This window comes from Alligator sinensis, unplaced genomic scaffold, assembly GCF_000455745.1.
Source record: "Alligator sinensis unplaced genomic scaffold, ASM45574v1 scaffold1054_1, whole genome shotgun sequence".
Classification (NCBI taxonomy): domain Eukaryota; kingdom Metazoa; phylum Chordata; order Crocodylia; family Alligatoridae; genus Alligator; species Alligator sinensis.
This window is the reverse complement of record NW_005842480.1, coordinates 1056925-1071906: the sequence shown is the minus strand read 5'-3', so window position 1 is coordinate 1071906 and position 14982 is coordinate 1056925. Positions and strand designations below refer to the sequence as shown.

General features: G+C 57.6%; 1 protein-coding gene across 2 annotated transcripts in view; it reads right to left on the bottom strand.

Moving 5' to 3' along the window:
- LOC102368895 (1-phosphatidylinositol 4,5-bisphosphate phosphodiesterase gamma-1-like) overlaps positions 1-14982 on the bottom strand; it is a 57215-nt gene that overhangs the window by 2796 nt on the left and 39437 nt on the right. For both annotated transcript variants that reach the window (XM_014523391.2, XM_025212739.1), the window contains exons 17-31: positions 13911-14111; positions 12660-12779; positions 11996-12179; positions 11018-11095; positions 9857-9960; positions 8759-8855; positions 8018-8084; positions 6731-6894; positions 5048-5144; positions 4466-4690; positions 3331-3479; positions 2319-2433; positions 1686-1847; positions 1233-1321; positions 372-556 (exon numbers count right to left, since the gene is read on the bottom strand). In XM_014523391.2, the coding sequence (XP_014378877.1) occupies positions 372-556; positions 1233-1321; positions 1686-1847; positions 2319-2433; positions 3331-3479; positions 4466-4690; positions 5048-5144; positions 6731-6894; positions 8018-8084; positions 8759-8855; positions 9857-9960; positions 11018-11095; positions 11996-12179; positions 12660-12779; positions 13911-14111 (2037 nt within the window). The remainder of the gene's footprint in view (positions 1-371; positions 557-1232; positions 1322-1685; positions 1848-2318; positions 2434-3330; positions 3480-4465; positions 4691-5047; positions 5145-6730; positions 6895-8017; positions 8085-8758; positions 8856-9856; positions 9961-11017; positions 11096-11995; positions 12180-12659; positions 12780-13910; positions 14112-14982) is intronic.

The window sequence follows — 14982 nt, the reverse complement described above, 5'->3', positions numbered from 1 at the left end:
TCCCCCCTGCTTTACCTGCAGCAGGTTTGGGTGTGATGTCCTGCGTTGTGTTGGGGCTGACTGCATGGTTTTGCTAAGACGTTAGATGATGGGTTTGTCTGGGGGGGTTTGGACAGGGCCGATCTTGCCTCAGGCCGGGGGTGGGCTAGATGTGATCTTCCAGCCCCGCTATGATTATCACTGCAGAAAGGGGACACTTCTGGTCTCAGAGCCTGTGGGATTACGCTGCCTGCAGCGTCTGGTCTAAGGCATGGATAAAAGCCCTACTACTGGCACCACAGAGGGCTTGGTTAAGACGTGCAGGCCAGCGTGGGAGGGGCCGGGTTCGAGCCTGGTGGGTGGGAGTCCACTAGAGACCCCGTGGGACTCACTTCCGGTTGCGCACTTCGGTCAGCTCCATGAGCCGCTCCTGGGCCGCCCGCAACTCGTCCAGCCGCTGCTGGTAGCGGGAGTCGCAGTTGTTGCTGCGCTCGAAGCTGGACACCTGGTTGGAGAGCTCGTTGGCGCGGTCGCGCAGCTGCTGGATGGAGGAGTACAGGTTCTCGTCGTCTTCCTCCTGCCGCGCAGAGACATAGAGATGGGTACAGCAGGAGCCGGTGCAGACCCGGCCTGCCCTCACCTCCTACCCCGGGGAAGAGACCTGAGCAGGGCACAGAGCTGGGGTCCTGGTGCCAAGAGCGTGCCCCTTCCTCCAGCCCCAGAGACCTGCTTTCAGCGTCACCGTAGTGGCAGAGTGACAGGAGTTTGCCCATTACAGTGCAGCCTCAAAGACAGGGATTGGTGTCCTGGTCCCAAGTGACCCCTCCAGCTAATGGCCTTTTCCTGCCAGCGCACTTGAATCAACCCTTGCACCCCACCCTGTGAGCCTTGTTAACAATTGAGCCATTACGCCCATTTTAGAGACATGGAAACTGAGGCACAGTGAAGGCAAGGCCTTGGGCAAGGACACAGTGGGTCTAGGGTGGGCTGTTTTGGATGCCAGGCACTCTACCTGATAGCTGCATAAGAGGGCAGTTCCCAGTGTTTTTCAGAGCAGGGTGGACAAGCAGACAGGGAGGATCCTGCTTCCTGAAGGGGCCTGGACAAGCTGCGACCTCCCAAGAGCCCTCCCAGCCTGGCTGTCCTGCGATTCCAGTCTGGCTAAAGGACGTCGGAGACGAGTGACGGGGGCCCAGCAGGTGCTGGGGGCAGCCAGCGCCTCCCTGCCGTGTGCCGCGTCCCGGGGCACTCACCTTAGCATTGACGATCTCGATGTGGACGAGCAGGGAGGAGAGCTCCAGGTCCTCGGTGTAGCTGTTCTTCAGGGGCACCGACCTGTAGCCTGCAAGAGCACCGGTGCAGTAGGAGCCTGGCCAGCTCGGTGCAGCCCCCCATCTCTGCTCCTGCCCCCCATTGCACGTGTGTGCCAAGCACGGCCTCACGCTAGTGCAAGCTCTCACATGCATGCATGCTTGCCCATATTGGCAACCCCAGGTGCTCACACCTCATATTTGCACACGTGCGTGCCCCAGTCACAGGCATGGGGCAGGCCAGGGTGCCTGGGATGGCAGTGGGGAGGGGGCAGGTCTAGGGGCAAGGACTTTGGGCTGAACAAGGAGGTCCCGCAGGGAGGGGAAGCTCATGCAGAGCTGACTGGTGTCGGCAGGCTCCTGGGGGGACATGGGGGTGCTGGGGGGTGCCTCTACCTGTTTTGAGGCCCTTGACGGGGAAGGTGGCCTGCGCCAGGAAGTTGGGATCGCTGAACATGTCCTCCTCATACACCACGAAGCGCAGGAAGGCAAACTCGGGGTTGTTGATGTCGAAGACGAACTGCTTGAAGAGCCACACGGGGTTGAGCCCGTTATCCGCTGGGGGGCGAGGGGAGAAGGGTGAGGGGCCGGAGAGCGAGAGAGACAGACAAATTAACCATTGTACCCCACCCTGGGAGCCTGGTCAGCCATGGAGCCATTATCCCCATTTCAGAGATGTGGAAACTGAGGCATGGTATGAGTCAGATGTACCACCGAGGGCCAGGGGATGCACACACCCTCTGGTAGACCATCCCAGCCCCAAGAGCTCCTGGGCAGGAGCCCTGCTGTCTGCGGTGCTGAGGGGGGCAAGCTGAGGGGTGCACAGGGGAGGTGGGGGGCCACGGGCAGTTTGTGGCAGGGGGAAGCCCCAGAGCGAGCCCGATTGCCTGGGCGAGTCTCTGGCCCTTACACTACAGCTAGCGCAGCCCCAGCCCTGCAGGGACCTGCTGAGCTCCTGCCTGTCCGGGGGAGCACAGGGGGCCCTAGCACTGCCCCTCGCAAAGCCCACGGGGACCCCCTGCCGCTCACCGACGACGTCCGTCTTGTTCTTGCTGTTGTCATACTCGGAGCCACAGACCTCCACCTCCACGAAGGGGCACACGATGCTCCGGCCGTTCTTGGGGAGGTGCCGGGCGCCCAGGATCTGGGGCAAAGAGGAGGAGGGAGGTCAGGGCAGGTGAGAGGGGTCCCCGGGAACCCAGGACCAGCTCTGCTTCTCCTCTCCAAGGGCCTCTTGTTCCACCAGCCCCCCAGGTGAGGCATGTGTGGCCGAGACAGCGTGGGCTTTGGCTGGGACAGGGACAGCAGAGGCTGGGCAGTGCCCGCCTGGGGAAGGGGAGTGGGGCAATCCCCACGGGTCTCCAGGCCAGGATCCAGTGCCGGGGGCCCCTGGGGAAAAGTCTTCCCAACATTTTGGGACACGGAGGGAGCCTTTTCTGCAGTGGCGCCAGGCACTGGATGCACCCCCTGCCCCCAGCTCCAGCCCCCGCCTCATTGCACATCTCTTCTCGTTACTTTGGGCAGCAGAAACTCTTTGGCACGGAGCTGAGGCCCCTGGAAGGACGTCCGGGGCTCGACTGGCTCATACCTCACAGCTTTGGAGGTCATGGTCTTGCCCTGAGTCACTGTAATAAAGGACTCTCCTTCCGCAGGCAGGTGAGCAGGGGCTGTGCACGTGATGGTGGAAAGGCAGTAGGGGTGTGTGTGCACGCACGTGTGCATTCATGGGACAGAGTCAGAGCAGCTCAGCTGTGTGGCAGAGACCCTATACCGCTAATAACGAGCAGGGATTCCCTCTGCCCTGGTCCCAGAGCAGGGTCCATGGTCTGTCCTGGAGGAGCGGCCGCCACTCTGAAGGACGCATCTGTGCCCAGGTCCCATTCACTGGCTCTGCCCTCTGTTACCCCCCAAGCCCGCTGACCACAGGGCTGTGCTGCTATATCAGAGAGGTGGGCTGGGCCGTGCAAATAGGAGATGCGGGTCTCGCGGCTCACACCCCCACAGGCCTCCTTGCCCCCCCATAAACCAGTGTCTGCCTTGCCTGGAGCTGCACGGTGATGGGCTCCACGATCTTCAGGCTGTTCTTGTCAAAGGGGTCGAACATCTCATCCCGCATGATGTCTGGCTGCAGGACGTAGCCGCTGCGGCCCCCCAGCATGAACAGGGCCTGGTTCAGCTGCATTGGCTTGTCTGCAAGGAACATAAGAGCCACCACGGACTGGGTCACACCCTAGATGTGTCTTGTCCGGTCTCCTGTGTCACACGGGGGCAGGGAGCGGAGCCTGGAGGGACAGTAACTGGGTCTAACTGGGGTTTTTCCCCTGTTCCTCTCTCCCTTGCAGCCTCCAGCATTGATCAGCAGGTCTGATGCAGAGGCCGTGCCCCCCACTCCCATGCTCCATAGCTCCTGATGCCCTTTCCCTCCGAGCACATGTCCAGTTCCTTTGCAAACTTGACCAAACTCTCAGCTTCCACCACCTCCGGTGGCCACGAGTCCCAGCCGCGAATGCTGCGCTGCGGGGATAAGAACCTCTTGGTGTCAGTTTTAAACTTACGACTTACTCGTCCCATGTTGTGACCCCTCGTTCTTGTCTGGTGAGAGACAGGCAGTAATACGTCCCTATTGCTTCCTCGTCACCATTTAGGATGTTGGAAACCCTTCTCATGCCCCCGATCAATCATCTCTTTTCAAAATGGAGCAGACCTGGCCTCATTACTCTCCCCCCCTTGGGAAGCCCCTCTGTAGCGCTCATCATCCTTGCTGCCCTTCTCTAGTTCTTCTGTCTCCTTTTGGAGGCGCAGGGACCTGGGCTGGGTGTGGATGCCCCATGGGTTTACAAAGGGGCATGATGATACTTGCCATTTTGTTCACTATTCTCTTTTTAATCCCTAACATGGCATTTGCCTTTTTTGACAGGTGCTGAGCCCTGAGCTGATGTTTTCAGCAAACTGTCTGCAATGTCTCCCAGATCTTTCCTGTGGGATCACAGCTAGGAGATGCAATGCGGGAGCACTCAGTGCCGGGAAGGTCTTCATCCTGCAGAGGAAGGGGCTCCACATGGGAGAGCACTTCAGCTGCAGGATTGTCTCCCTAGGAAGGGACGGGTCTCCCATTGCCCGGGACAGCTGGGACACGGCTTAGAGAGCCCCCACCCTAGGAATAGTGATGGGATTACCGGGGGTTTGGAAGTTGAGGGCCACAAGCTGGCTGCCGCAGATCCACATGGGCAGTGGGTCATAGTTGGAGGAGTCCAGGCGCTGCCCTTTGGGGTAGATGCGACTGAGCTGGCGCCGGTTGTACTGCAGGAACTTCTTGCCCTTGCTGCGGTTGGCGTACTTCTCCGCCTTGGTCTCGGGGAAGGAGGACATGTCCCGGTAGCAGGCCTTGTCCGTGCCGATCTCTGCAAGGACAGCAGGGAGGTCAGTGCAGGCTGGGGCGGGGACCCTAACCCCTGCAGGGAGCATCAGGGCCTGGCCTGGCTGGGGCAGGCATGTGGGGAGGGGGCTTCAGGTAGCCCCCTGCATGAGCTGCTTCTGCCTAAACTCAGGGCTCTCCTCCAGCATCCTTTGCCCACCCACCTCTCGCTCAGCCCAGGAGCAGAGAGCTGCAGCTGGCTGGAGGCGGCAGGTCAACGGGGCTGGGACTGGGAAAGCTGGGAGGGCATGGGGAAGGGTCTTCCCAAGGCCTGTGCCCTTCCAAGCAGACTCAGCACCCCCGGAGAGTTTGGGTAGGGACACGGCTGCTGCTAGGACCTTACTCTCTTCATCAAAGGGCACCGGGCGGCAATAGACGACCAGCTCGGAGAGCTCCAGTGCGATCTTCTTTCTCCGCTCCATGATCTTCCCCTCTTGCATCTGCACAAAGGAAGACAGGAGCTCAAGTCACTGCTTGGACCTTGCAGTGGCCACAGTGACACTCCCAGGCCATGCTGGAAGGCATTGCTGGCATCACATGGCAGCCCCCTTCCCCCACCTGCTCCCCCCTGGGATACTTTGCTGGGAGGATGGGGTCTCGTGACCCACAGGCTGCACAAGACACTTAGCACATGTTAAATGCACTCAAAATTGGAGCATCTGCATGTTCAGTCAGGGTAACATGGGCTAAGTGAGCTCTTACAGTATTGTAGCAAAGCGAGGAGTAGCTCCAGATTCCTGGAATCGCAGAATCACAGACAACGAGGGCTGGAAGGGAGCTGAGGAGGTCACATCTAGTCCAACCCCCTGCTTCAAGCAGGACCAGTCCCAACTGCATCATCCCAGCCAAGGCATGGTCTACCTGGGCCTTAAACACCTCCAAGGATGGAGATGCCACCACCTCTCTGGGTAACCTGTTCCAGTGCTCTACCACCCTCCTCATGAGAAGGTTTTTCCTAATATTTAACCTCAACCTCCCTTGCTGCAACTTGAGCCCATTGCTTTTTGTCCTGTCAAGACCCGGCTTGGGAGGTGGTAGCAATCCTTGCTGCGAGACTGCTCACAGCACATTCTCACTTTGGGGCATGCTCACTATGGTCCAAGTGAAACACATGCATGCCCCATGCGGACAGGCCCTCTCCCTTCCAGGCAGACCCACATCTCACCAAGACTACAAGCACCCCGAGGGGCCAGTGGGCCACTCAGGTGGAGCCCTGCATGCTGGAAACTTCAGTTTTCATGGGTCGTGCTCCAGAGTAGGGGTGAAAGGGGTTGCAATTGGTGCAATTGGCTTTACAGGGTGGGTGCAAGGACCGTGTCCCTCAAATGCTGGGTACATCATAGCATCCTAGAGCAGAGGGGCTGGAAGGGACCTGCACAGGTTACGTCCAGTCCAACCCCTGCCTGAGGCAGGATCAGTCCTGCCCAAACCGTCCCAGACAAACCATCATCTAAACTCATAGCAACACGGCACAGTCACCCCTGACGCAGCACCAGACATCACACCTGATCCTGCTATAAGTAAAGCAGGGGGATTGCAGCCGCCAATGTCCTGAGGCTGCAAGGGGTGTTAATAGGGACTCGTGGTAGAGGTGATACCTTTTATTAGATCAACTAGATTTTTGCAAATAATTGCCAGCTTTTGGGCACAATCCCCCCTTCATCATTGTGAAAGCAATATATACTCCAGAGATCCTAGGCAGAGGCTGCATCCTGCTGCTACAGAGGAAGGCAATCCCCCCCCAGTCCATACCAGTCTGACCAGGAGGGTAAATTTCTTTCTGACCCCAAATTGGGTGATTGGCTCCCTGGGTCTTGGCCCTGTGCTTCAAGGTAGGCTGGAGCATGAGAGCGGAGCTCCACCTCACCCGGACCCCAAGGGGTAACGCTCTGCCTTTGGGGGTCCCAGGCATCAAGGCACCTCCAAAGCGGGGCCCAGAGACCTTGGTCTTTCCTCTCCCGAGGGCCCCTCTCCCAGTGCCGGCAAAGAGCCCTGGGGTGCCAGGCCCGCGGCTCCCTCCGCTCACCCTGGCATCTGCGTTTTGTGTGGCCTCCCGGATCTTGGCCACCCAGTCGTTGAGTTCCTCCTGCGTGTCGGCGGCCACGTCCAGCGACTGGGACGGGTGGGACATCTGCTGGGAATGGATGGTGAAGACAAATGGTTTGGAGCTCCTCCCGTCTTTGGAGATAACTATAAGGACATCAGAGGGGGGCTTTACTTGAAGAGATTCCCAACGGATGGCTCTGTGGAGCAAAGGAGACCTCAACGAGCCTGCTCTCCAACCTGCTAGGGGCAGGGGCATGGTGGGGATGGCTTCTCTCCCCGGGGCTTCACCTACAGCCAGGGGCTGGACTGGCTGCTGGACTCCCCTGGGCACGGCTGGAGCAAGCGAGCGTGGGTGGCTCATCTTCTAAGAGAAGTCACGTGCAAACAGGGAGCAGAGAGCACAAGCCTCATCACCCGATCTTCCTGCTACTCAGCTAAGCCAGAAGGGATGCGGCTTTCCAACCTGCATCTCATGGGGTCTTGAGCTCCCTTACTGCCCTCTGCCTTCTGTGGGGCTGAGAGCTCATGATGCTTCATGACCAGCCCCTGCAAGACCAGCCGGTCCAGCTCTGGGCCCCAGCACGGAGGCAGCCTGCTCATCTTCCTCCCTGCACTCGCACAGGGTCAGCGCTGCAGCCTCTGGACTGCCAGGCGGGTGCCCTGGGCTTTCAGCACCTCCTGCTGCACGGCCAAAGCAAAGGCCACTCCGAAAAGCCAGGCCCGGCATGGCTCTCAACCCCCAGCCCCATTTCACGCCAAGCTGGAGCAACAAAACGGCTGCTTGTTTGCAGGCAGGTGGGCCCGTGGCTGGCTGGGCCCACACATGCAATGAGTTGGGAGAGCCTCAGCCTTACAGGGCCTTACAGTGGAGTCTAGACAGGCACAGGGCAGTGAGGAGGAGCGTGATTTCTGCCAGCCATCACCTGGCTAGGTGGGGACCTGCTCTGGTGGGAACGACACAGGCATTTCCTACTGACCTCGCTTTAGGGGGATCCTACACCCCTGCTAACGGGAACCCAGCGGGGCTCGCTGTACCAGGAGGAGATGGGCTGAGAACTACCAGACCTCATTGCATGTGAGCATCCCGATTCCCAACCTGGGAGAGGAGTTCGCCCCCCTGTCTGACCGAGCAACTCGCAGTATATCTTCCCAGGGCACACGGACAGAAGAGGCTTCTACCCCCTGACCCTACCTGTGGTTCAATGCTTCCTCCCAAAGAGGCACATGCGATCTACCCGCTCCTCCAGCCACGGCCGCAGACACTCACCTACGTGGCAGGACGGGACGTCAATGAAGCCTTTCAGGAAATTCCCCAAGGGGCTGTTTTCTGCTGACTGGAAGCGAGGGACAGAGGAAAGGACAGTCACCTAGAGATGTCTGCTTTCTGCTATTGCTCTATCTGCAGTAGCTCAGAGCACGGGGCAGTGAGGACAGGTGGCAACAGTCGCTAGAATTAGGGCTATTCTAACCCTCCCATCCCAATGCCCCTTTATAAACCCATAGTGCAGCCACACCTGGGACCCTGCACCCAGCTCTGGTCCCTGCACCTCCAAAAGGAGATAGAAGAACTGGAGAAGGTGCAGAGAAGGGCAGCAAGGATGATGAGTGGCATGGGGGGTCTTCCCTAGGAGGAGAGACTAATGAGCCCGGTTTAGAAAAGATTTGCTTGAAGGGGAACACGAGCAGGGTTTCCAAAATACTAAATAGCAAAGAGAAAGCAATAGGGATTTATTATTGCCTTCTCCCACCAGACAAGAACGAGGGGTCACAGCATGAAAGTAGTAAGTAGTAAGTTTAAAACTGACACCAGGGAGGTCTTTTTCCCCCCAGCGTGGCCTTAAAGTGGGGCCTTGTGGCCCCAGAAGTGGTGGGGTTACCTATACAGCTGGGTTATCTCCCTTCCACAAAGGCACACAATTAACCTCTCGTGTTCAGGACAGCTGAGGGGGTCTCTCCCACTGCAGCCTGGGGCTTGGGAATGGAGCCGGCATGAGGGTTTCGCACTCACAGCCTCATCCTGCTCCGGCGCTTGCGTGTTCAGCATCTCCTCCACATAGTTGGCTGGGAACCAGAGCTGCTTCTTGCCCCCGTAGTCTCCTCGCCACCTGCAAAGGGTCACAGGAACAAGGCAAGCAGACTGACTCAGGGGCGTTAGGGGTGTTCACGCTGCACGCAATGGCGAGGGAATGGTTGGAACAGGGGGACAGAAAAGGAGCCGTTAAACCACATCTCAGCAGCACTTGCAGGCCAGACAAGGACAGCAGCCACCCCCCCGTGCAGCTGCGGGCTGGGGCTATAGCTACAGGTCCCTGCTACACAAGACCAGGACATGGGACCTTCTTCCTAGGGCAGGCAGACACGGGCATGGTGTCATAGAAAATGAGGGTTGACGGGACCTCAGGAGGTCACATCTAGTCCAACCCCTGCTCCAAGCAGGACCAGCCCCAACTACATCATCCCAGCCAAGGCTTTGTCTACCCAGGTCTTCAAAATCTCCAAGGATGGAGAGTCCACCACCCCTCTGGGTAACCTCTTCCAGTGCTTTACTATGCTTCCCGTGAGAAAAGTTTCCCAATATCCAACCTCAACTTCCCTTGCTGCAGCTTGAGCCCATTGCTCCTTGTCCTGCTATCTGCCCCCACTAAGAACAGCCCAGCTCCATCCTCTTTGCAGCCCCCCTGCAGGGAGCTGAAGGCTGCTATTCAATCCCCCTCGGTCTTCTCTTCTGCAGACTCAATCAGCCCACTTCCCTCAGCCTCTCCTCACCAGTCCTGTCCCCCAGCCCACAACCATTTTCATTTCCCTCCATTGGACTCTCTCCAATGTGTCCACATCCTTTCTGCATGTCCAACGAGGTGTGCTACTGCAAGCCTTCACCTCTCCACTTGTCTCTGAGCCATCCCCTCAATCAGGCCAGGGGCTAAGACGATGCATGACCCCCCTAGCCACCAAGATTGCAATGCTCTGACATGCCCCGATGGGATGAGGGATGCCCCTTTCATTCGTTATGCAGGACAGGGTCAGGAGAGGAGCCAGCCCCTGGCACTGGGCTTTCTCAGGTCACTCTAGGCATCAGCTGAAAGCAGCCTGAGGAGCAGGGACTCACCAGCCTCCGTCCTGCTTGTCCACATTGTGGATGATGGCCTGTTTGCAGAAGGAGAGCTCGTCTTCCCGCTGCGCCTTGTAGTCGTACAGGGCCTTCACCGTGCACTAGGCAAGAGCAGAGACACATGCTGGCATCACTAGGCATCCCCCAGTGCTCTTGGGGTGGGAGTTGCAAGGGGTAGCTTGCAAAGGACTGCAAGGCAGGTCCCTGTCCCATGGCATCCAGCCCCATGTAAACAGTGCTTGTAGAGGAGAATAGATGGGATGGTCCTGGACAGCCCTGGCCACAAGTATCTCTATATGTGCTGTAGTCACACTGTCACTGTAATCATTCACGCCAATCATGCTAAGCCTCATCACTTCTTTGTACCCCACCATCAGCTGCCTTCTGTCTTACACTCAGATGTTTGAGGCAGGGGCCACCTCTCCATCCTGTGCTTGTACAGCCCCTAGCACAATGCAGTCTGATTGGGGAGCTACAAGACACTGCTCTCGAGCCCATGGCCGTAACAACTCACATGCCCCTCGGACTGGCAGCGGGGCAGTCCTTGACAGCATGGGCCCGGGGGGTATCCTCATAGTCTTACTGGGTGACCATTTATGTGAGCAATTAAAATGCCAGTGGTCTGACAAAGTGAGCTTCAGCTCACAAAAGCTTGTGCGGTATATACATACCCCCCACACACATATATTTATCACACATTCACACATATACACACTTTGGTTAGTTAGTCTATATGGTGCAAATTTGCCCTGTCTTCTCAACTTCAGGCAAACACAGCTAGCTATGTCCGTTAATGGTTGCCCTTACCACCCTGGAGGTATTAGCTCCAAACTTCTGTAATTTCCCAGAAGAGAGCTCCCTTTTGGCCCAGCCTTCCCCTGGCTGGGCTCAGTTGAAGGGCTGGTCTGTCTGAGGACAGAAGTCAGAAGTATAAAAGTGTCTTGGAAAATGCTTGACAGCCTGTGCTGCACCCCGCCTGCATCCACTTGCTCCATCCCTTTCTGAACCCACCCGTGGCCTCCACCGCATCCAGCGGCAGGGAGTTCCACGGGTGAATGACGTGCTGCGTGAAAACGTATTTCCTTGTGCTTGCTTCACACTTGCAGCCTGGTGCCCCCTTGTCTTTACATTATCAGACTCCAGCCGGCACTCTCTTACCCTGGCCATTGGCATCTTGTTGGCCTCCACGTAGAAGTGAGGGGTCCGCACCTCATACAGGGCTCCGTAGTCCAGCTCCTGCAAGGCCAGGCAGCACTGTTAAGCGGGCAGGCGGTCCCCAGCTTCCCCCTTGCCCTATTCTGGGGCTGGGGGAAGAGACCTGAGAGCATCTCCACTGGAGAAGAGGAGACTAGGGTGGGATGGAGGTTCCCAAATGGAGCCACGTGGCATGCAAGGCAGGGAAAGCCATGTCCTATCATGGGGGAGCAGCGGCAGCTGGTTTGTATACCCCTGGCCTAGTGGTGAGGGGTCAGCCATGTCCTTCCCCCCTCGCACTGCTCCTCTATTGCAGACACTGAAGGGCATATGGCCCCGAAGACCCAGCTGAAGGTGGCACGTGACAGCACGGCACACTTGCTCTCTCTTTGGGTTGTGCTTGTGGGTGCACGCCCGGCACTGCTCTGTGTCCAGGTTGGTGCACGCAGCACCATTCAGACCCACATTTGCAGCCCAGCCCCTCTTGTCCCCAGTCTGCTGCATCTCTGGGACACGTCTCAGCAGCGGGGCTGCGCTCAAGCAAAGTCTGTGGGCTAGAGGCCAGGTTGCCTCCTTCCTATCGCTCCTGTGGGGACCCACGTCCAGGGGCTGATATGGGGGAGGCACACTGGTGCACTCGAACCACCCTTTGATCCCTGCTCCACCCAAAATTTAAAACCCAAGCTTGGCAGTGACAGCGGCATTTCTAGTCATGCCGAGGGAGTCAACTGAATCATGCAGCCCTAGCCCCCCCGGCCTAGTAATACAGCTTCTCGTGTAGTTGTAACTGGAGAAAAGTAGGTGTTGGTTTATATATGATGCACCTCACCATGTGCACCCCCCTTTTTACAATGCTAGATCCACCCATGCCCATAGCCACGGCAGAGCCCAGCCTTGTCCTGCCTGCAATGCCCCTCTCATGTCCCCTGGCCCCATACTCACGGCAGTGCCCATCTTCTCGAGTGTCTCCTCATTGATGGGGTAGCGGAGCTTCATCTTGCGGTACAGCGGGTGCTTCTCGTAGTAGCTCACCAGGTCCACCAGGCTCTCGAACTCGGCCGAGCTGCCCAGCATGAAGAGGCGGCCTTCCTGCTGGATGCGGCAGTGCTTGATCTTGCCTTCTGCCCTGTTGGCAACACAACCCAGAGGGTTTAAGCCTGGGACGGGATGCACAGGGGTTAGGGGTGAGCTTGGCGGTGGGGTACGTCCTCTTGGGGGTCTTGCAAACTGGGAAGAGGGTCGCTCTGCTTGCCGCAGAAATGCAGCTGCCTCTGTAATGATGCACAGCAGCAGTGCAGAGCGCTGCAGAGCGAAGAAGCCTAGAGGGGCATCTTGGGGTGGTTCCAACCCGCTGTGTAATGATGCACAGCAGCAGTGCGGAGCGCTGCAGGGCGAAGAAGCCTAGAGAGGCATCTCGGGGTGGTTCCAATGGTACCTGCCCCATGGGAAATGCTGCCAGGACACAGAGGGGTGAGCATCCTGGAAGGACAAGTTCCCAGCAGCCCTGGGACACAGAAGGAAAAGCTGGGTGCTTCTCTGCCCTGTGCCCAGCAATGAGCCAGTTGGCTGGGTCCGTGGGTGCCTGGGGTCCTGGGGGGACACTCACCGGAAGGAGATGGCATAGGAGCTGGGTTCACTGCGCTTGCGCACCAGGAAGGCTCCGTCTCGGGGCACCCGCATCAGCATGTGCTCGGCTTGCAGGCGGGTCAGGCTGGCGTGGTACCACCTGGGCCGGGGAAGAGCAGAGGGCAGGACCCGCACGTTAAGCTCTGCACGGGCTCCAGCCATGAATCCTGTTGAGCGCCGACAAAGAGGCTGAGGCTGGGAGCAGGGCAAACCGGCTCTGATACTCCACTTCCTAGAGACACGCTAGGTGCACAAAGCCTTGGCTAAGGGTGCATGTGTGTCGGAGATGTATGTGCATGCGTGCGCGCACCTGTATGTGTGTGTGTGTGCAGCACTTCCTCCTCCTCAAGGGAGTCAGGCCTGCTCTATTGCATGTGCCGCTGTGTTTGTGCAGGTGTGTGTGCAAGTATGTGTGAGCAGGCAGACTCTCTCCAATGACCAAAGAAGGGTGTTTGTGCCTGAAAGCTTGCAAAGAACAAGTTTTCCAACTATTCAGTTGGTCTAATAAAAATATATCACATTTACCCAAAGAACCTTGTCTGCAAGTATGGGTGTGCACATGTGTGCATGCACACATGTGTATGTGCATATATGTGAGTGTATGTGTGTGCATGTGCATGCAATGTGTGTGCACATGTGATCTGTCCCCTATTCAATACCCACTTTGACATCCAATATTTACTGATTGACAGCTGCCAGAGGAAACACCTCCAACCATTCTCTGCAACAGCCATTCATCACCCATGAAGGTACCCCGTCCCTTGTTGACCCTGACTGTGCTAGCTGCCTCCACCACCCCTGTGGCAATGAATCTCACCCGTAACTGCATACTGCATAAAAGAGTCCTTTCTCTTGTTCATTTTGAATCTGTCACCTACGTTTGCCAGGTGCCTCCTAGTTCTAGTGTTCTGGGACTTTGTGAACAAGTTCCCTGATTGCTTGGTCCAAACCCTTTTATAAACCTTTTTTTTATAAATCCACTTTATAAACCTCTGTCCTATCCCCTCTCAGCCTTCTTTCCTGGCCTGGCAGCTGCTCCAGGCCCCTGATCATTTTGGTTACCCTTCTTGGGGCCTTTTCTAATTCCTCTAGGATAGGTCTAGAACAAGGAGGAATGGGAGCAGCAGGGAGGAGAGGCAGGACAGGAGATGCTTCACAAGGACCATGAGGGCCAGGGGGATGGGGACAGGAGAGCACTGAAGAGCAGGGCAGCCGTGGGGGAAACTCTCACTCTTTGCTCTCGTGAGCGTTGGGCTGGGGCACGGGGTCCGTGAGCCGCATCTCGAACTCGTTGCAGCGCAGCGGCACCTCGCGGTAATGGCAGATGAGGCTGTACAGGCTGTCGAACACCAGGTTGTCCGTCAGGTAGAACTTGGTGGTGCCGGCCTCCTGCCGGGAGTGAATGCGGCAGTGCTGGACCCGGTTGGACCTCCTGCAGCGGGGAGAGACGTCCATAGCCAGCGGTGCCCAGGGGATGGTGGCAGGAGACATTCAGAGGTGTGAACTAGTTTTAAGCACCCTTTAGGCATCTTAAAGTGATGCCACGCAAGGGTAGGTTTATCTCTGATCCATGTTCCTCTCCCCAGAGATAAGCCACCCAAATTGCAGTCCTCCAGCATCCCAGGATGCAGTGCCTCTCCTGCTCCATGTGGACAACTCACAGCGATATCTCCTAGCCTAGCCCCTGCTCACCAGCCCTCGAGTGGCAAGTCACAGCTGTGCAGACCAAGTGTCTAACTGCACCGAACTTGCACTAACGCTAAAGCCGATCAGCATTGGAGAAGCTGAAAGCGCAATGTGTAACAAGACCCTTGGTTTGCAATGCAATCTGGCTCCCTGCCGCCCCGTGGCCACCCTGCAATCACACCTACATTAGGGGAGAGCTGGCTGTGCATCCACTCCTAATGCAGGAGCAAGCTCTGGGGTAAATTATCCCACAGGAATCACCGTGTGTGCCCACAGCCCTAGCCCGTGGGATCATGTTGCCCTCTGCGGCAGGTCACAGCGATGGCAGCAGCCAGTGACTTACAGCTAATAATAGGTTTTTTAACCCCAGCGATGGGATCTGGTGCTTTTGGTACGGGAGGCCCCAGCTGGCTCCCAGCTGATGAATGTCTAGATCTGTGGTTATTTCCATGGGCTCAGAGCTGGCTAAGGTTTTCTCGCCTCTGACAGGGATCGTTATTGGTTGCTGTTGATAGTTTATCACACAGCTGTCAGGCTGGAGCAGGACCCCTCTGTGCTAGGCGCTGCACAAACACAGGGTGCAGCGACGGTCCCAATCCCGATCCCGATCCCAGAGC